The following is a 19609-nucleotide window of genomic DNA, read 5'->3' on the forward strand; positions in this document are numbered from 1 at the left end:
AAGAAGGATGAATGTAATACAGCAATTTGCAGGATTACAGCCTGCCAGACAGCCAGGCTGTTTTGATGGTGTTGCAAAAGGGTTTGTTATTTTTAATGCAAGAGTATTTTCAGCTTAGACAGCGTTAGGAAACTAGTTGATGGAAAGAAGGCTTAGAAGGAGAATTTTGACTGTACATTTCATTCTCATTTTAGGATGACTATTATAACGTACTATCATTTAAAATAAATTTTTTTTTACTAATGTCAAGAAAGATGTGAAACTTCACTCAAAAATAAAAGTAAAGCTTAATTAACTTCATTAATTTGGCTGCTGTGTTTCAGTTTCTATTTTGTTGTAATAACACTGTTTATTGACTCAGTCAGAGCTGAGCTCAATAAATCTTAAGCAGATAACAAAAATATCATTTTGTTGGTAATACCGTAACTGGTTAAAAGTGTAGTTTAAAGTAACATGACATTGTAACTCTTCAGCAGTCTGCACACTATTGTTGTATAGTAAAATTGAAATTGAAAAGAATTAGATGTATCTCAGGCTGAGCTTTGAAACTACTTGCTTCAAGTTCGGATCGGAAAGGAAATCAGTGGTATTGCGCATCACTAGTAAATTGTACTGGAAAGTGTGTTTTGATATCATGCATTGAAACCATTTTCTTGCAGATTTTACAAGTAAGCACGTACTGGACTCTTTTGTTTTTTTTAGATGTCTAATTTTTTGTAGCCAAACCACTTTCATATTATCCAAGTAGCTCTCTTTTTAGGTACTACACAGGCTGACACTCTGCTCTTGCTCTCAGACATGCCTGGGCTTGTGTTGTTGTTCTGCAGAAAAACATCACTACATCCTATCATGAGAAGGTTTTTAATAATGCATTAATATATTTTACCTTTGTCATGTATAGTATGATATGTAAAGGCCCCATCCAGGAGACAATTTTTCTAACTTAAATAATATTTAATGAATAAGACTGAAAAAAATCTTCTTAAACATGACTTTAATGTATGGTTTGATTCTAGAGCTGTAAAAACAAAAATTCTTGCTTTCTATTTCTTTCTTTCTTTTAGTTTTTTGGATAACAAAAAAGCTTAATTATGTCCATTACCATGATGACCATGAGTCCATTACCATGAGAGCATTGGCCTACTGATAAAGTTTCCCTGAGGACTCCTAACCTTCTAAGTGTATGCTAATTCAAGTGTTAATATTGACGTTCGTATTTTTGAAGAGCGATAGTTTTGCTGCTCTGTTGAAATTTGGACACGTTTCTTTGAAGTTTCCACGCTGTATAGCCAATTGTTACAAATTGTCATAAGTGTCTCTGTCTAGCCTTCTCTCTGGCAGTTTAAATGAGTGCAATGAATTGTCTCAGTGGTGACCTCACTGTCAAAAGCTCACTTGTCCAAGCCTCAGGCTACAACTGCTCCAACCAGCAGTCACTTAAATCCAATCTGCTGTGATGATGGTGACTGAGGAAGGATACATCTGTCGTTCACTTTGTGACGATGAAGCTTACACACTGATGCATCTGTCTGGTGATTAGGGATATGCACTGTGACTGCCACCCAACTCTTCCAGACCGTAAAAGTGACCGTTAAAATGACAGATCTGCCCTCCTCTGGTTCTGTCTGTCCATATTTTTCTCCATCTGCATGCAAAAGCCAGAGATATTCCCGGAACCCCAGTGCCCCTCACTCCTTCACCCTTCAACCCCATATTCCATCCCACCGTTTAAAAAGAAACACACATGCTCTGAAGCTTGGAGTGGAAGTGTCCTCCTGCCTTGTGCCCTTTGACCCTCTGAGGTCACAAAAAGAGGCACGTGCTGACAGAGGTCATGGGAGTGTCCAGTATTTGGGTTTTGATGATTCCCTAAGGCAGACTTAGCGGCCACTGTCATGCCGTGAGGACATCCCCAAGCTGAGAGATTTATACCCATTCAGCACCCTCGGGACATCTTTAGACAGCAGACCCACAGGTGGACGTCCTCTGATTGTCTGCAGGGGTCGGCTCTTGTCAACAATCTAAAATATCAAGCGTGACCTCGTTGCTAAGATGACTTTAGCTGTCAGGGCACGCTCCTCCTGTGCTTTCATATAAAGCAGACTGTCCAGTGTGGGGTTTTTTCTTTCCCTTATTGTGATAAACAAGCAAGAAAAAGAAGTTGTTGCAAACTCCTTGTCCCTCCTGGCATGTGCATGACTTAGCATGTGACATTCCTCGCTAGATCATTCATTTTAGTAGCATTTTATGCACCCCTGGAAGAGTGGGATTCATGCCTCTATTAGAGTTTAAGCGACTTGCAGAGTTTCAGGCCGTAAAACGTAGACACATCATTATAAGCCTGCCAGTGTGCTGCTTTTGGATTCATACATCATGCTGTGAACAAATAAATGAGCTGTGTTCGGAAAGGCTGGGGGCAGAGCGGGCTGTAGACGTTCGTTTGTTTACTTATACATGAGTCTGTTGGTTTAAATGTGAGTGTGCGTGTGTGTGTGTGGCTGCTTGTTTGTGTGTGAAGGTGTTAAAAAGATAAGCTATCACCGGGAGGAGGAAAGGACCAGGAGAACAGAGTGTTTGTGTTTGTGTGTCTGGTTTTAATGACTTCAGCTGCTTGGTTTCTGGTCTCTCTCTCTTTCTCTCTCTCTCTCGTTTGAGGGGAGGAAGGGTAGATGTGTAAGCAACTCCGATTTTCAAAATAAGGCGACCATTGCCCGAGGGTATTGATACACACCATGAGGCCAACCCGTGCTGTTATTTTTAAAAAGTGGGATAAACAAGTTAGCACACAGACCTTTTCTTCCCTCTGGATTCCAAACCAGAGAATTTTGTGCACCAGTGAAACTGATCAAAGCACAGGAATTTTTTTGTTTGCTTTTTTTTCACATCTGTCTAAAATGTTAGAATCAGTGTTGCATTTACCCATATGCTCACAGTTTTGCCACTGTGTAAAAGACAAGTAAGAAACACACACAAGCATACCCACAGTTGAATGTCATGCTTATAAATCTTAATGCAGCAAAACCCTCAGCTTGTCTTCTAACATCAGTTTACCCACTCTTTATTTTCTCTCTCCTTAGGTTTTCTTTCTCTTTTTGCCACACGTTCTCCAATTTCATTAGCTATTGTTTGATCAGTCAAACAGCAAAACTAAATGTAGTGCACACAGCGTATGTAAAGTGCATGTCTGTTAACATGCTCAGGAAAGGCAACACTGCACCGGTTAGACCTCAGTCACACAGACCTTGAGACTGGTCGGCGGCCCCTTTGCGACAGCCAGTTGCTAGGGAACAATGGGAGCAGCTGGCTAGTTAAATGTGTTGCAAAGAGGATGTGGCTGCAAAAACCTCTTTGGGATTGGTTTGATTCATAGCAGATTAATTGAGGAATGCATTTTTTAAAATCCAAATCAGAACAGTTTAGCAGTGAGGACTGTACATGGCATGTTTACAAAAGCAGTTCGGCACTTTTCCTTGACATTATATTTTTGTGGTGCGGATGCCATTATGTGTGTGTTTTTAGTAGCATCCATGTGAACATTTGCTCATTTATCTAGGTTGTTTTTGATATAATTTAGTAACTTAGTTTGCCTTACCCAGCTGTAGTAGCAGAAGATGGCCTGAAGATGTGATTTACAACTAATGGTTGTTTTACGACTCTGCTTAAAAAGAATTAAAATATGAACTAAAAAATGCAATGTTGTTTTGCATATACATTTTTAATTTTTTTTACTTTGATATTTAAAAAAATGTTGAGATAAGTTAAATATTTTAGCCTTTGAAACTCTACTACGAGTAATCCTTGAAGGGCTTTTCTGAACTGAGGGGTATATGTCATAATATAGGTGTGCTTGTAGAACAAAGCGACTGGGTGTGCATCAGTAGTTAGTGAAGGTGGTCTTTGTCTATCTACTGTCTACCATTGAAAAAACCTAAAAAAAACCCTCTTCCAATGGTCATTAAACCACGTCTTTAACGATATACACTGAGGTGACAAGACTCGTCATTAAGGGTACAGGGGTGGTCAATAACTCTCGTCTTTATGGGAGAAAGAGTTAAGCAATGTAAATAAACCTGGCAGAGAATCTTACTATAAATCAGATACATTTTCAATAGAATACAATTACAAGACTGGAGATAGTAGGACTTTCTTGAGAATGACCATCGATTTGCGAAAGACTTGAAGTAAAACAACATAAGTCAAGAATTTGGAGGGTTTGTCTTTAGTTGTTCATAACACAGTTAAAGCAAGAATCTGGAGAAATCTTTGTAATCCAAGTAGAAATTGTAACTGTCCTGTGCTCGTTTTGCAAATTGTCGCATGTTGCATGGTCATAATTCAAGTAGCAGGAAGAGCGGGACTATCTGGGTTGTTGTCAATGCACAGTTTAAAAGCAGACTCTGTGATGGATTTGATGAGAAATTTGCACATCTTTGAATGCCAAGTAGTGCATTTAGAGACTCATAAGGCAAGACACTTTATGCACATACATACTGGTTTTCCTGCAGTCTGGACTTGTCACAAGTCCGCAAGACATTTACTGCATCATGAAAATGAAAAGTAGGACAAAAGAAATAGTTCAGCAGCTGAAACTTCATATCAAACATTTCACTTTTAAAACAGCAGTTTGTCTCCTTCTTATGGCGTGTTGTTAAAAGAAGAGGTGATGCAACACAGATATGAGCTCATTCCAACATTTTTGAATATGACTTTAAAGAAAAACACAGCTTCCAACAACCAATGAAAAGGTGTCAATATTTGATCATTTCTAGGCTTATCAGTCAAAAAGGCATTCTGTTTCCCAACTATTTTCAAGAGGAGCGGTATTTCAAAGTCATGCTCTGCTCCGGGCCTTTGCATCTCATCTGTCGTTTAGGAAATGTAATTACTACAGGGCCTAAAGCCACCAGCATTGGCCTTTGGACCTCTGCTGCCACATCCTGTGAGTGGTGGCTTTTAGAAGCTCTGTCTTCCTCTCTCCATACAGCTTTCTTCCTCAGCAAAAAAAAAAACGGTCATTGTTTTTCTGTTCTTGTTTATTTAAACCACCATAAAGCATTAAATTATTAAGCTCCTTCTCCAGCATTCATCTTATTCTTTGCTTCCCCCCCTCTTCATTCTCTTCTTCCTCTTTTCAAGTACCAGACTTCTCCAGAGCAGTGCTGGAGTGTGGCCCGTGTCTTTGAGGCAAACCTCATCTCTTCCCCAAAATTACCACTTAAAGGGAATTCCTTTTCCAGCAAGCGAGCCTGCAGCCCTCCATCTTTGAACATTTGATGGTTTGATAGCTATAATTTGCTTAAAATAACACCAATAAATTTATGAAGCGGCAAATAAATGCCTAATGCACCAAGATGAAACGCAATACAGCCTTTCATGCTGTAGCGCTCGGGAATGTCTTTATTATTTAGTTTCTGTGGAATGTTTTTTTGAGGTCTTGTTACAAATATACTTTATCATATGTGAATGTTCTTGCACTTTTAGCTTATAGTTACAGCCTGTCAATTATCTCTAAAGTACAGTTTAAGCAATCACTTTTGTGGCATTAGGCTAAGCTGTAATCTCACAATTTTCTGCAATGTTATACATACTCGCCCAGTACAAGAGGATTTACATTACTGCACAAGCACCATAACACTGACTTAAAGGAGTAAGCAGCTAAAAAAGAAGCAGCATTAATGGTATTATAACACGTTGGTAGCATTTGCAATACTTCTGTCTTTCTTCAGGCCTGGCCAATAGGAAAAAGCGGCGTCTTTCAAAAACCGGGGAAAGCCCTGAGCATTAGTAACTGACAGACTTTGTAGTCGAACCGCTCCCCCTCTCTTTTATTCACCTCCACCTTCCCCTCAGTTCATGTCAGAAGTACCTGTCGTGCTCATTCTTAGCAGACACTGAACACCCCAGCTTAGTGTACCAAAAGTGAATTAGTTAGCTTCCTCTTAGGCTGACCTGAAAGGTGAGACAGGTAAGATTTCAGCTGAGGCTCCAGCTTGTGTGAGAGCACTTTATATAAGCTTTTCATCAGTTTGTACAAGACATGAAGGCAATCTTTTAAGCTTGTTTACCCACACCCAGGTGTAAATTAGCAAAGGCATTTGATATGCACTAGTTTGCGTACTAGTACTGATCCCTTGAGAGAACCACTATGCCAGCTGGGGTTTTTGTTATGTGATGTTGACACAACACAGCAGACCACCACTAATCTCCATCATACGTGACCTGCTCCAACCCTGGGTCAGACTTAAGGGTCATCACATGACCAGATATAGGGGGCTAATAATCGCAAGAGCCTCTGTTTTTATGCTTCATGACTGGCTGTGACAGTGGACATTATTTCCTGCTACCGGGATAAATTGCATAATGTGACAAAATCCTATTCGTGTAGGACAATAAAAAGACAGGTGCTGTTAACAAATCCCCGTGTGTACTTGTGCAGGCGTTAAATTAGCCTTTCAATTCAGTTCATGACAAGAGTTGAGCTGTTTTTACACGTGAAGCATCAGAGCCACAGCCTCCTGTCTTTTAATGAGAGAATAAACAAACCAGTAGACATAATAGTGCAGCGCTTTTGTCAAGAAAAAGGGCAGAGAGCTAGTTAAATAGGGAGTCTGCCCCCCACATGAAAAAGAACACAGGGGAAAAGGGAGGAGGAAAGACGCCTGGGTGTTCCTGCAGCATTGTCGAGCCTTGTGCCTTTGAGGGACACCTGTCATTGGCTGGGCAGTTCACACAGGTGCCTTAACGCCGTCTGATTTGTTGTCCTTAAAATGAGGCTTCAGTCAACAGGTAATGGAAACAATGATGACGATCTTGAAGAAGAGAGCGAGGCAGAGTGGAGGGAGGGTGTAGTGGTGGAGGAAAAAATGGATTCTTTAGAAGGCACCTGAGGGTTTTGTGTGAGATAATCTGTTTGCCTTTTACTCACAGTCCTCCTTTTGTCGGGTGGAGGAAGGCGTATCGATGTGTTTGCGGTGCTCAGACTGTTGCTCAAGGATCGCTCTCTCAAGAAACTCCTCCTGCGAGTGGTCCGTTCAAATTCACTTATCTATCCTCAGTCCCCTCTCATTTACCCCTTTCGTAACCTCGGATGTTTCCATGGCTACACAACCCCAGCCAAGGCCTGGGTAGCTGGAGGGCCGCGCAAAATCGTGGTCTGTCACGGCACTTTGCCAAGAACCAGTTCCTAATAATGTGATACTGTTACACCATCACCCACACCCTGGTTTCAGGATCCAAACAGCAGGGCTTGTTCCTACCACGTTGTTTGTGTTGACGTTTTGCATGCATGTGTGTGTGTGTGTGTGTATTTATGTGTGTGTGGTCCAACTGCTTGGGGAATGCCAAGTTCCCTCTCACCCTGTGTGGAATGTGGCATGCAAAGCAGACCTGTGTGGTTGTGTGTGTGTGTGTGTGTGTGTGTGTGTGTGTGTGTGTGTGTGTGTGTGTGTGTGTGTGTGTGTGTGTGTGTGTGTGTGTGGAAGCAGGAGATTAGAGCTAAGACCAAAGAATTAAAAGAATCAAGGGCAATAATGATGTGAAAAGTGTAATTTATAAAACACACCTAATTCTAATTTATCTGACAGCTGCAGCTACTATCAGCTTTTTCTGTGTGTGTGTTTTTTAGCCGTTTGGGTCACTGAAAAACTCCTTGCACTGTGAAGATTTCATAAACTCTGTTTCTGCATCTGTGTGTGAGCAAATAAAACAAAGATTTTGTCTTGTAAGTCACAGGTGTGTGCCTATCTCCTGTACTGACATCAGACCGTGCGGTTACTGTTTGTAGGCTTTGTTTGTGGGGGGTTTACACGTGAATGCAGATAGTTTTCAGACTAAAAGCATTAAACGCCCTTTAAAAAAATACAGCCTGAATTCTAGTTCCGGTATCATCCTGTATCAGACCACTATATCTCACCATTTCTCAGCTATTAAACATTTCAATTATTCTACCTATTACCTTACCATTTGTACTATTTGTCTACTTGTAATTACATGACAATTTGTGACTAATTTCACATATTAATCCATTATGGTTAGCTAACAATTTTGTTTGTATTAGAAAACAATGTAATTCCTTTTCCTTGTTTTCATCAATTGTTAATTTATACTGTTTGCCAACAGTCTGTTATACTCTTTGTGAAAATAATGACAGTTTATAATCCAGATAAGCATTTTAAACTGTTAGCCATACTATAGGTATTTTTAATAATTTATTAACTATTTAACCATTATGGTTAGGTAACAGTTTTGTTTGTGGTCTTCGATGACAACTTAACTAGATTATCCATACTTTTATATTAAATCATGCTTATCATACCAAGAACTATTTTTTTTTACCTTCATTGTCCCATATATTTAGAAACATTTCCAGCTTTTTATTCAAACGTATTGTCTTTTAATATCTTATTCATGAGTTTAGCTAGTTGCTATATTTCAGCGATATCAATTATAAACTTTTTCCTCAGTTATCTATACCATTAATGCTTTTTACATATATGTAAAACAAGCTGGGTCTATTTTTGTTCTGTTTTTGCCCATTATCTTTCTTAAGTCCCAAATTTCAACAGCTTATTAACCTAAATTCTGAAAACTCAGATCAGTTCAGTTCTTTTAGTTATTTTAACAGCTAAGTTGATCATTCCACCTATACTCTGGCTAACCATACATAACCTAGCACTTCAACAATGTCTTATAGAGCCTCTGAATTGTAAATTTAGGCAAAAAGTCCCCCACATGCAAATCCAAATGCTTACGTGCTCATTATTCAGGATGTTTTGTGTTTTTTTCTTTTAACCACAGCCCAACAACTTAGTATCTCACAAAGATAGAATCACCCAAATGCATGCAGGTAATATATACAGCTGTTACAGTAGTAAATTTAAAAGTGATCTATACCATCGCAGTATTATGGCACATCTACCTTTTCTCCTTTATCACATCACAGCCACAGGTGGAAACCGGTTACTGTGAGAAATGGTGGTTTAATAACCATCTCTATTTAGAGCGAGGCTGACCTTTCTACACCCAAGACTGTCTCCTGTTTCCCCTCTGCCTCTTTATCTGTGGCCATGGTGATAAGGGCACAATGTGTGTGTTTTGTGTGTATGTTCTGCAAGTCCACATCTGCTAATGTGTGTGTTAATGAACGCTGTCTTGGTGTTATTTCCTCTTTTCTACCAAACCCTAACCAAATAAAGGTAATTGAATGAGAGTGCGTCCACTTTGTGTGTGAACATGTGTGACTTTACTCCTCTGTAAACATGTTTGCAGAGCATTAACTGCAGAAAGAAGGCTGAGCTTACGTTGGAATGTGTTTTCTTTTGTTGAAAAGTAGCTCTTTAACATATTTTACCACCTGGATTAACAAAAAGTGGCTGCGTTTCCTTTTAGATATGGCAGACCTTTATAACTTCAGAGAAAAGAGATTAACTCAGTCCTTAAATTTTGGATTTTACAATTCCAGCCAGTTTTTCAAATGGAAGAAGCAAAGTGTTCTTTGGCAGCCAGCTCATAAATGAGCCAGACGGTCGAGAAAGACATTATATGGCAGCGGCCAAGGGATCAGCTCTCTTCTTTATCTGTTTCCTTCTCACAGACTGGAATGTTAATGGTGGCTTTGTGAGGAGTCCTCTGGAGTGACTGACAGCCGAGTGGCAGCTCTCAAAGACTCTTAATGGAAGAAAGAAACCTTTTCTTTAATTTGAAGCAGCATCTGAGTTCCTTGTTTCATGAAATGGTTATATAACATGTCTATTCACATGAACTGCCTTGCATAGTGCAAGAAAACATGGTTTCCAGCAAACAAATGAGATGCTAATAGATATCGAACATGTGGAGTTGGACATTAAAGGTTTACGAATAAGAGACGACAGGTCATTCCAGAAAGACTTTGTTTCAGAATTGTTCTTGGATCAATATTAATTCAGTTCAATTCCGGTGCAAAATCTTTCTATAAAAGAATAATAGTTTCATGTTTTAAAAATCATACTTTGCACATGTTTTTATAATATAAAACACAGCAGTTTGTTCTGTAGCGATAACAAAAGGGCTAAAACTTACAGCTGAATAAGATAAATCTTTACTTTCTTTTTTGCTGCACTAGTCAAGGCTTTAAAGGCATCTTTGAGCTGGAAGCAGTGATGTAGTTCTTTAAATGAAGGCTAGGCTAGCATGGTTACAACTCTCTGCATATGGAAATGGGATGGAATAAGAGATTAAGTAGTGCATCATAAAATTATACAACTCGAGAATGCTTAAAATTGTTAAGTATCAAGAAATTAATTATCAACAGATGGTACTGTTTAATGTGCAATAAATGAATGTCTGCGGTTCTGCTTTCTTGCTTTCTCACAGGCTATCTGTCCAAAGTGTTGAGGAACTACACAGCGAGGGCTTGTGACGGAGACTTCCTGACGGTGCGCTGCCCTTCGCGTGCCACCATCACCATCCAGTCAGCTTTCTATGGAAGAAGAGGTGCTTCTGATCCCCAGCAGTGCCCTCAGACCTACCAGGCCCTCCTAAGCTCCTATAAAGCTCGGGAGGATGATCGATATTGCTCTGTGTCCACTGCACTACAGGTAAATAGCCAGGCTCATTCCTTTTGCGCTATTACATCATCATTATTCACAACTGTATTGAGTTGGTATTTACCAGACTTTTCCTAAGAATAAAGAATCTCCTCCCACATTTGGCATCCCGCCTTCTGTAAGTCACTTCTTAATGCACTGCCTTTCTTTTTTGGGTTGAGAGAAAGTGTTCTGTAAAAGGTTCAAATTAGCCAAGGGTTAAACTCTGGAGAACCAACGATTATGTAATGCTTTGTGGGAACGTTTTCCGGCAAATTACACTCTCTAAAGAGGAAGCAGGCTTGTATGTTCCTGTGACACAAAGCGATTTCATGGGGTCTTTGCTTTAGCATCCTCTCCCAAATTGGGATGCGGCTGGACAAGGAGACCCGCTTTGCAGCACCAACACAAACACGCACAAACACATCCTGTTCGGCATTCATTCAGTTGTTCGGTTTATTCTTAGGCTCCCCTGCCTTTTAGCATCAAACACCCTCCGTTTCCATAATAGATAGGGCTTCCATGAATGCACAGACACAGAGGCTGCATTGTGTCGAAGTGAGAGAATGACTGCCGTGCCACCCACATGAGCACCACCTGTTCGTGACCTTTGGTTTGCTGGCCTTACAGAAAGAATGCCTCCATCTACTAATGCTTGTTTAGTGATGCCTCAGGTTGACCAAGTGACATTTGTCCTTATCTTTTAACCTAATTATTTTCAAATCCCATTTATACTGATTCATTACTTTTTGTGCAATCAAACTTTACACCATAGAGATTTTGCAAGTAGCAAATATTTAGAATTTTTGCTGTAAAAAGGCAGATTAATCAATTCATTTCTGTCTGCCAGTAACTGAGTTCATAATTGTTTAATTAACATAACATAACTTTCTCACAGTGAAATTTTGGCAATAGCATTCAATAATATCTTTTTTTTTAGATTTTCAGCATGTAGTCTGATGGATGTGAAAATTCAGCCTTTGCTGTGTGCTTAATCTGTGATATGTAGAGTCATTCTTTGGTGTATTCAGTAAAAAGCTTTGTCTTATTTTGTATTCTTTCTGACTGTCAACACAGTTGGCACTGAAACTTGTCTGGGAAGATGAACACCTTCACTGAGCCTTCTAAGGTTACTTATTGTCACCAGATTCATGCTCAAAAGGGGAATTTTGGTGTGTGGCGGGGAGATCCTCTCAAAAATGAGCGTGATCTTATTTATTTCCTATTTGAAAAGCTGTGAAAAGACTTTAATTTGTTGCTATGTGGATTAAACGGAGCTGAAGCAGTCTGATAAAAGAGACCAACAATGGCCATCACTTTGCAACATAATTAATTCTTCAGCACGAACACATGTGGTCGTTTCTCCTAAAGATATCGCTCTTTAAAAAACACAAACTTAAATATACTTTGTAACAAACAGGATCAAATATTGCATTTACTGCCTGTTTGCAAGCATGGATCAGTACCCAGCCATGTGCATGTTATTAATGTAACAGCTAATTCAATTCAGTGGTTTACTGTGTTTTTTTGTTTATGTAATACAGTGGACGTACACAGAAGAATAAGACTTCTCATTCAGTGCTTATTGTTTCATTATTCGATTTGGTTTTCTTGTTAGATCTGCTGACAACAAAAAGTATATTTCCAGACGTATTAGTCTTAATTGGCACCACAGTGAGGACCTTCTTGTCTATTTAGTGTGTTTTTAGGTGGAAGTCCACAAATTACGTTTGTTATCTTACCCCGGCACTATTTCAGTGGTAATTCATGTCTCTTTCCGTGCTTTTTCATAACTAATGCAACTCTTTTAATATTTAATTTAAGGGAGGCTCTGAACTGAAACCTTTCAGCTATTCCTGTGTGTTGGATTGGTCACTGGGCTTATAGCAGGCTAAAACATGAGAAAACGAAGTGGGTGAACTGATGCCATATACCCTAATAGCTATAAGCAACCTGTTTGAAGTGGTTTTAGGGTTTTTTTGCTGCTGGTCTCACTATCATTGGCTTGTTGTTTTCCCTCTAAACGTGCCTTTGTTCTTCTCCCGTTTTGTGTCACTTTGCTTCAGAAAATGCAGGACGAGTGCCAAGACAGAAGGAGCTGTCAAGTCCTTGTCAACAGCCGCGTGTTTGGGACGGACCAGTGTCCTGGGAGCAGTAAATACCTAATTGTCTGGTACAAATGCAGACCGAGTAAGTCCCTCGTCGCCCCGCGTTGTGACAGTGACAAAAATCTCTGTCCCTCCCTGTGCTTGAACCATTCTTTCTTTGTTTCCCCCCCTCACAACGCCAATACACAATACACAAGGGTGGTGTCAGGTCAAAACCAAACTAGTACACTAACAATCAAAGGAAATCCCAAATCAACCTTTAAAATTGTGTACCAAGGCTCTCCCCTGTAGCCACTTATAAATATCTGAATTTGAAATAGAAATTGGGGCTGAGCTATACTTTTTAATATATTACAGGTGATGATTATGCTTTTTCATCATTCTGTGAGGTACATGCCCGTAGAGTAGATGCTCATAATAGGTTTTTCCAACACAGCTGGACTCTTTACTGACTCTTTACTTTATCTAGCATCAGGATGTGGTATGTGTAGCTAACCCAAAAGCCAAAGTGCCATTGTTTGTCATGATAAAGCACTATGTCAATTAGTGGACATGCTATATATTTGAAATCAAGTATATTGGCAACAATTGAGGAATAAGGCTGGCTGCACAGGCAATACTGAATCTGCATCAATCAGTACTGGACACTGACAACCATATGTTATAGCCTCATACTCACTGGATGAAGAGACTATATCTGTTGTGATCGTGGCTGTCTAATCTGTATCTGTTATAAAAAACCTCAGATGGAAGGAGCTAGCTAACACCTCTCCAGCTGTGACTGGAGACCTTCTATAATATGTTATAACTATAGAGGCCATCTTTCATCTTAATCTGTCATTTCTGATTGAATTTAATTCTCTTATTTTCTGTTATTTTTATTAGCATGTATTTCTATTCGTATGTTCGGCACTTTGGTCAGTGGTTGCTGTTTTTAAAGTGTGTTATAAATAAAGTTGGTATGGCTTGGCTTGGATGACATTCATGGTAGCATGCAGTAAGGAGCATTTTGCTGTTTCAGCAGCTTGACCGTTATATGGCAGCCTGTTAATAGTAACGTTTGGTCTTCAACTGGAAAAACATGCTGTGACTTTGCTTATCCCGTTTATATACTTTGCAGCAGGTAGACACATAGCTTTAATGCTGGTCAAAATGTTCTTAAGTATATCTCATTCATATATTGACGCTGTTTCACTCTAGCCTCACACTTTTGCATTTGCTACTGACTAAATTTAAGCTTTTTGTTTCAGATGGAAATCCCAAACAATACTCTTGAGCATAAGGGGGTCAGACCTGGCAAGAGTATTTAAATGTATTTCTCATTTAACTACTTTTTGTAGGGAAAACCTTTCCTATAATTTTTCTATAAAGTCTGCATTAATTTAGGCATCAGTATCCGTGTAACTTCCCTCTGTGCTGCTTCTTTTATCTGAAAAAACCCCCGCTTTTTGCGTGCCTCGCTGTTTATCCTTGTCCATCGTTCCCCTTGTGATCCAGGAAGTTAAGAGTATCACTCCGGAGGGGAGCCACAGCAGTGCAGTAATCCCACCCTGATTCTAGTATTCATTCGTCGCTCAGTCCTGTGCTGAGCCGAGCCGCACTGAGCTGTGCAAAAGTTCACACAAGAGTGCCCACAACTCAGCATTAATCCACTGATCCCCCTGCCTTTCCTACTTGTTCCTTTCTCCACTGGACCCCAGGACCAATCAGCAGCTCTTTGTTCACTGTCACTTAACCAATGACTTCTCGGGGGGGAAGAGAGAAAGGCTGCATGGGGTGTTAGTGAGGTGCAACGGGCAGGTGTCACTGCCTCTGAAAAGAGAGGTGGCTAGAGGATGGTGTTAGTGAAGGAGAACAGGGAGGGTCTGAGACAGAACAAGAGTGAGTCCATCACAAAGAAGTATAACAAACTAGTCCTGAACATTTTCTTTGCTTTCTCTCTCACTTTTCTTTTCTGCATTCCTGTTCCACTTCCCACATGGATATAGAAACACTCTGCTGTTGTGTTTTTAGTTGCAGGCCAGTGGAGCTACTTCTTGCTGTCACAGGTCACTTTGGGTGGATGTGTCAGAGGAATGCCTCTGCATGGCTCTACATGTCCACCAATCTGTCCTCCCTCTGTCTCATGCCCATTACTCTGAATGAAAAATGGAGTCTGTGCTCTGCGCATATGATAAACTGCTAAGCAGAGGTTCTAATTTAGTGGTTCTAATTTGTATCTAATCAGCAAATATCCAGGAAATGAAAACTTATATCAAATATTATTAAATAATTTTTTTTTGGTTGACAAGCTTTCTTCTTTCTCTCTCTGTATCCACAGATGAGTATAAGAGTAAGGTGGTCTGTGAGGAAGATAAGATGAGGCTAAGCTGCAAACAGGGAATGCAGATCGCCGTCTACTCCGCCATGTTCGGCCGAACTCTGCAGGGCACCCTCGAGTGTCCCCTTCTCCACAGGAGGTCTCCATCAGTGGGTGAGAAACCTTCTTGTTTTCCTTTTCTGTCACTTCAAGTATGCAGTGTTTAAAAATCTACTTCGCTCTTGAAAGCTGTATTTTTTGGCAGTTTTTTTTAATAGTTCGTGATCATTCAATGACTTCCTTTTTTACAAAGGTGCCTCGATCGTGTGATTGTGTCATGTATTTTCATGAAAGGTGGCACTTTTTGCACATTTGTATCATTCCTCATATAATCAATTTAGGGGTCAGTCCGAGGTCAGGGGAGGAGTAATAAGTAAGGAGTCATAAAACAAGACACTAGCTTGGCTTGCAAATCAGGCCTACATGTGTTTGCATGAAGTTAAAAAGAGTCTCCTTGTCGTGCTAATGCTCTTATACATATTAATGAATGGGAAGAGTGCAACTTCAGGTCACCGTTTTTTTGCTAAAAGACAAAAATGCCTTGCAGCGAAGACATAATCTAAACATTCAGGTGTCATTACATTGAGCAGATGTGAAAAATGAAAAGGTTTTAATAATGAGCGTTACACGCCTGGACTCGAACTCCAGTGAACCACAAAGAGAACTACAAATACAGTCAGGTTCAAAACACCTGCTGAATCCCCCCTTCATGAAATGTCTTTGACGTGGGCGATATTGCCTTGAGATGCTGTTGTGGTTTGGAAACCTTCATTCCTTCATTTCCTCCACTTTCTTTGACTGAGAGGCTCTAGAGCAAACACTGGTCTGTCACACCCATCCCTGATGTCATCTATTCAAACCTCTTTGCACTTCTTCCACAATCACTGGTTGATAATTTCACTTTTAGAAGCAATTTACCTTTTGTCATTTCATCATCTTGTTCTCGGAGCATTTTGAGATAAAGAAAACCACCACTGAGCATCAGGTAGACACACACTAACGTGCACACATTGCCAGGGGAATGAGGAGGAATGTAGATCAGATGTCCCTGTCATCAAAAGCACTGAGTTTGGACTGTTGAAAAGGAACATATTGAGTTCCCTCCAAGTATGCATGTTTGTTATGTGCATGTGTGAGTGCATGGGATACCCAAATGTACCCCTGGCCTTGTTTAGAGGAATGTTAATGACTTTAAACTTGGATCCGTGGCAACTATTAGTATTAGTTTAACCACAGGTGCTGTTGTGGTGGCCTTGACCCTTTTGTCAGGTAGTCTTTTCCTCTGTACAAGGAGGAAGCATTGGACCAGACGTGGCAAGTAGGTGTAGCAGGTGAGACAGGGCTGGTTTCAGATATGGTTTCAGACTCTGGGGTTAAATACAGTAGCTCTGAGTATTGATCAAAAATCTAATTGAAGCAGGGGAGACGTGGTGTTTACTGAAAAATCACATATTCACCATTAGTGTGTTTATGTCGACTGGAGACTCAGATACACACAAACGGCTGTTCGCCCACTTTATAGAATGAGTTTTCCTCTCTCCATCACATACACACATGTGTGTGCATGTAAACACTGCACTCACCCACAACCACCCCCTGAGCTGTTCCAGACAGTCTGGTGGTGCTGTAGTGGGATTTCCCCTGTCATCTCTATCTTTAATGTGGCTCTCATGTCACCTGGAGCAGGAAGTGAGGGTGTCTTAAGTGACAGCTTAGACAAACACTGTTAATTATTTCTAAATGCTTTCCCCCTTCTTTTTTTACCCTCCCGAAGCAGCGTGGAGCCTCAGCTGCATGTGTGTATTTGTGGTTCTGCATGTCTGAATTAATCTTGAGGTTGGCAGTCGCTGTAAACGCAAGTTGGTTTTGTGTCTGTTTTGAATTTAAGTTTCCTTAAATGCAGGTTCAAATGTGCTAAACGGAATAGGTTATGGTAATCTCTCAAACCTTCCTGGCAAAGTTGCAGCCTGAGGTGTGGGATCAACCGCTGAACTCACACAGCTGACTGCACGGCCCAGGTATGATGTGCATAGTGTAATGTTAAGGAATATTACAGTGCTTTGCTTGTACACTGTTAGATGCACAAATTTAGACAATTTAACACTAGCCACCTGCCAAATAGACAGAAATTTTTTGTGATAACTTGTGCTAGCTGTTGTCTAACAAACAAATGTCTTCTGGAGGTAATTTTCTAGTCAACTTATTTAACTTAATTAGATTTGCCGCAAGGAATTTATGCCATGGAAAACCACTGTCTGCTTTCCTTTTGAATGCAAAAGTCCTGGAAAAGTATAGCAGGAAAAAACAAGTATGTACATAGACATGTACTCACAACACAAGGATTCTTTGATCTTGTCTTCTGGGTGGGAGTGGCGGAGTTGGACGGCTTTTGGCGGCGATGAAGAATCCTCAAAGTAAAGGGGCCTGCTTCAGCCCTCCTCTCTCATCTGCCCCATTACCACGATACATACCTCTTGACATCTAAATAGCCCCCCATGCTTGGCATGCAGGATCTTAGAGTGTGTTTTTTTTTTCTAAAATAAAAGGAAGGCCACTGTGCTTTCCCTTTTGAGTGTGTGCTTTGAAAACGATGGTTCAGACTTTAGTCTATTTGCAGGTTGGATACTAGATTATTGTGCACAGCTGCACACTTTAATACTTCCATTTTGGACTGCTTGTTCCATTTTTAGGGTGTGAGATACTTCACTGTAACTCTGTCTGTATTTATTGCAGACACTAATAGATGCAGAGCAGATAAGTAGCATGTTTATGCTGTTTTGGACTTTGCTGATATAGATATAGATTTATGTTAAATGTGCAGGTCTGTCTATTTAAATCAGTCCTGAAAGACCTGAGTTGACAGATTTCTGTCAACAAATTGTTACTGGTTGACTGTTTTTCCTAAAGTTTGCAAAAATATCATCAATGACATTTGTATACTGGCTATCATGAATTTCTCAGGCTGCATGTTTTCTATGATAACAAGCTCATGCAGGGTTAAGGTGATAACACACATAGCACACATACCAAATTCTCTGATTTGCTGGAATGATTGTGACATAACTTGCTATCGCCTTACAAACCCACACAAGCAAAATCCTCTGTACAGTACTGTGCAAAAGTCATCAAGCCCTTTGTATTTTACTAAGAATATAACAAACAATTGGAGTTATTTCTGGAAACATGCATAGGAGTACAGCATATGTGGCAAAAATAGAGTTTGTATTCAATATGACCACCTTTATTCTTAAACAGAGCCCGAACTCCTTTAGGCAAAATTTCTTATAATTTCTTTAAATAGTCTTCTGATCGCAGATTCAGCTAAAGTAATGGACACAAACTTTGTGTTTTTGTGACAGGCTGCTTGTAACAAAGTGCCTAAAGATACATTTTAAGTTGTTTGTTAAGTGTAGACACAATGCTGGTTCATCCCTTGAATTAGGTGCCTTTTTTATGCATGAATGATTCAAAGGTTGGTGTTAATTGGCTTAACCAACAAAAGAGTCATCTGAAAATGGTCAGGGACGAGGACTGGAATTAAAATGAGTGAAAAAGCAGCCAATGTTTAAAGAAAAACTACTATAGCTAAAGATGACTTAAAAAAAAACTCAAGTTCCTGCTCCTTGCAAGCAAAAAGTGATGATATGAGGGGTGGCTCAAGACTTTTGAAAAGTATTGTTTATGTCTGGCTGTAAAATATGTTTCCAGAGAAGTGAAAGAACATTTTGGGGTAAATGCGTGTGGTGTTACCTTGGGTAAAAGGTTGTCTGTCAATGTATCATTGACATCTACTGAAAGCATTTGGCGTGTGCAGATCCTTTCACCTTATCACCATATCTGAAAGTCGCTCTTCTATTACACAAAGAGTTTAAATCCCACAACAATGAGTTAAACCTCCCTATTAAATGATACGTATTGCCGATGAGTCAGAACGAAAGAGGAGTCGAGTGTTTTCCATCCATTGTCTTGAAATTCCAGGAAAGGTGTGCGTGGGTGGAAAACTTGGACTGTTATGGTGGTTGTAGTGACAATTCACTAGGAAAGGTTGCTGTACTCTTTGCACGTGTGTGTTCATTTGTGTGTTTGGATATGTATGTGCTCTGAGGTGTGTTGCGTTTATTTGAAAACACACAGTTGCTGTACACCAACCTCAGAATGTATGACAGTGAAAATGCACTAACCTTACAGGACATCAGGCTTAATACATGTGCTCTGTGATGAGTGAAACTCAAGATGTGGCTTTCTACTGGATAAATTATTATCTTTTTTTCTTTTAAAACAATTGAATGACATGAAATGCCACATCACACAGCTTTAGGTGGTTTCTCCACCCAGAATCGCCCTTTCATTGTATTAGGAAATCAGCTCAGTAACTTTTCGAACTGTGTAATTCCTTTTAAGAAAAGTACTTGTAGGTGCTTTTCTGTGTGTGACCTCAGTTTATGTTTCCTGCTGTAATTAGTCATCATTGAGAGTAAGTGTGTGTTTGTTTGTGTATGCATGTGAATCTGTGTGCATGTGTGTGTGTATCCAGGAAGCTCCTCCCTTTCCTCATATGCTGCTTCTCTTGACTATGGGCC

The 19609-nt window shown here is 40.0% G+C and overlaps 1 protein-coding gene across 1 annotated transcript in view; it reads left to right on the forward strand.

Annotated features, from left to right (window-relative positions):
• Positions 1-19609, forward strand: part of eva1aa (eva-1 homolog A, regulator of programmed cell death a) — a 70161-nt gene that overhangs the window by 9668 nt on the left and 40884 nt on the right. The window contains exons 2-4 of the mRNA XM_026194528.2: positions 10351-10574; positions 12629-12752; positions 14991-15143. Of these exons, the coding sequence (XP_026050313.1) occupies positions 10351-10574; positions 12629-12752; positions 14991-15143 (501 nt within the window). The remainder of the gene's footprint in view (positions 1-10350; positions 10575-12628; positions 12753-14990; positions 15144-19609) is intronic.

The sequence above is a fragment of the Astatotilapia calliptera genome, chromosome 15 (genome assembly GCF_964374335.1).
Source record: "Astatotilapia calliptera chromosome 15, fAstCal68.1, whole genome shotgun sequence".
NCBI lineage: Eukaryota > Metazoa > Chordata > Actinopteri > Cichliformes > Cichlidae > Astatotilapia > Astatotilapia calliptera.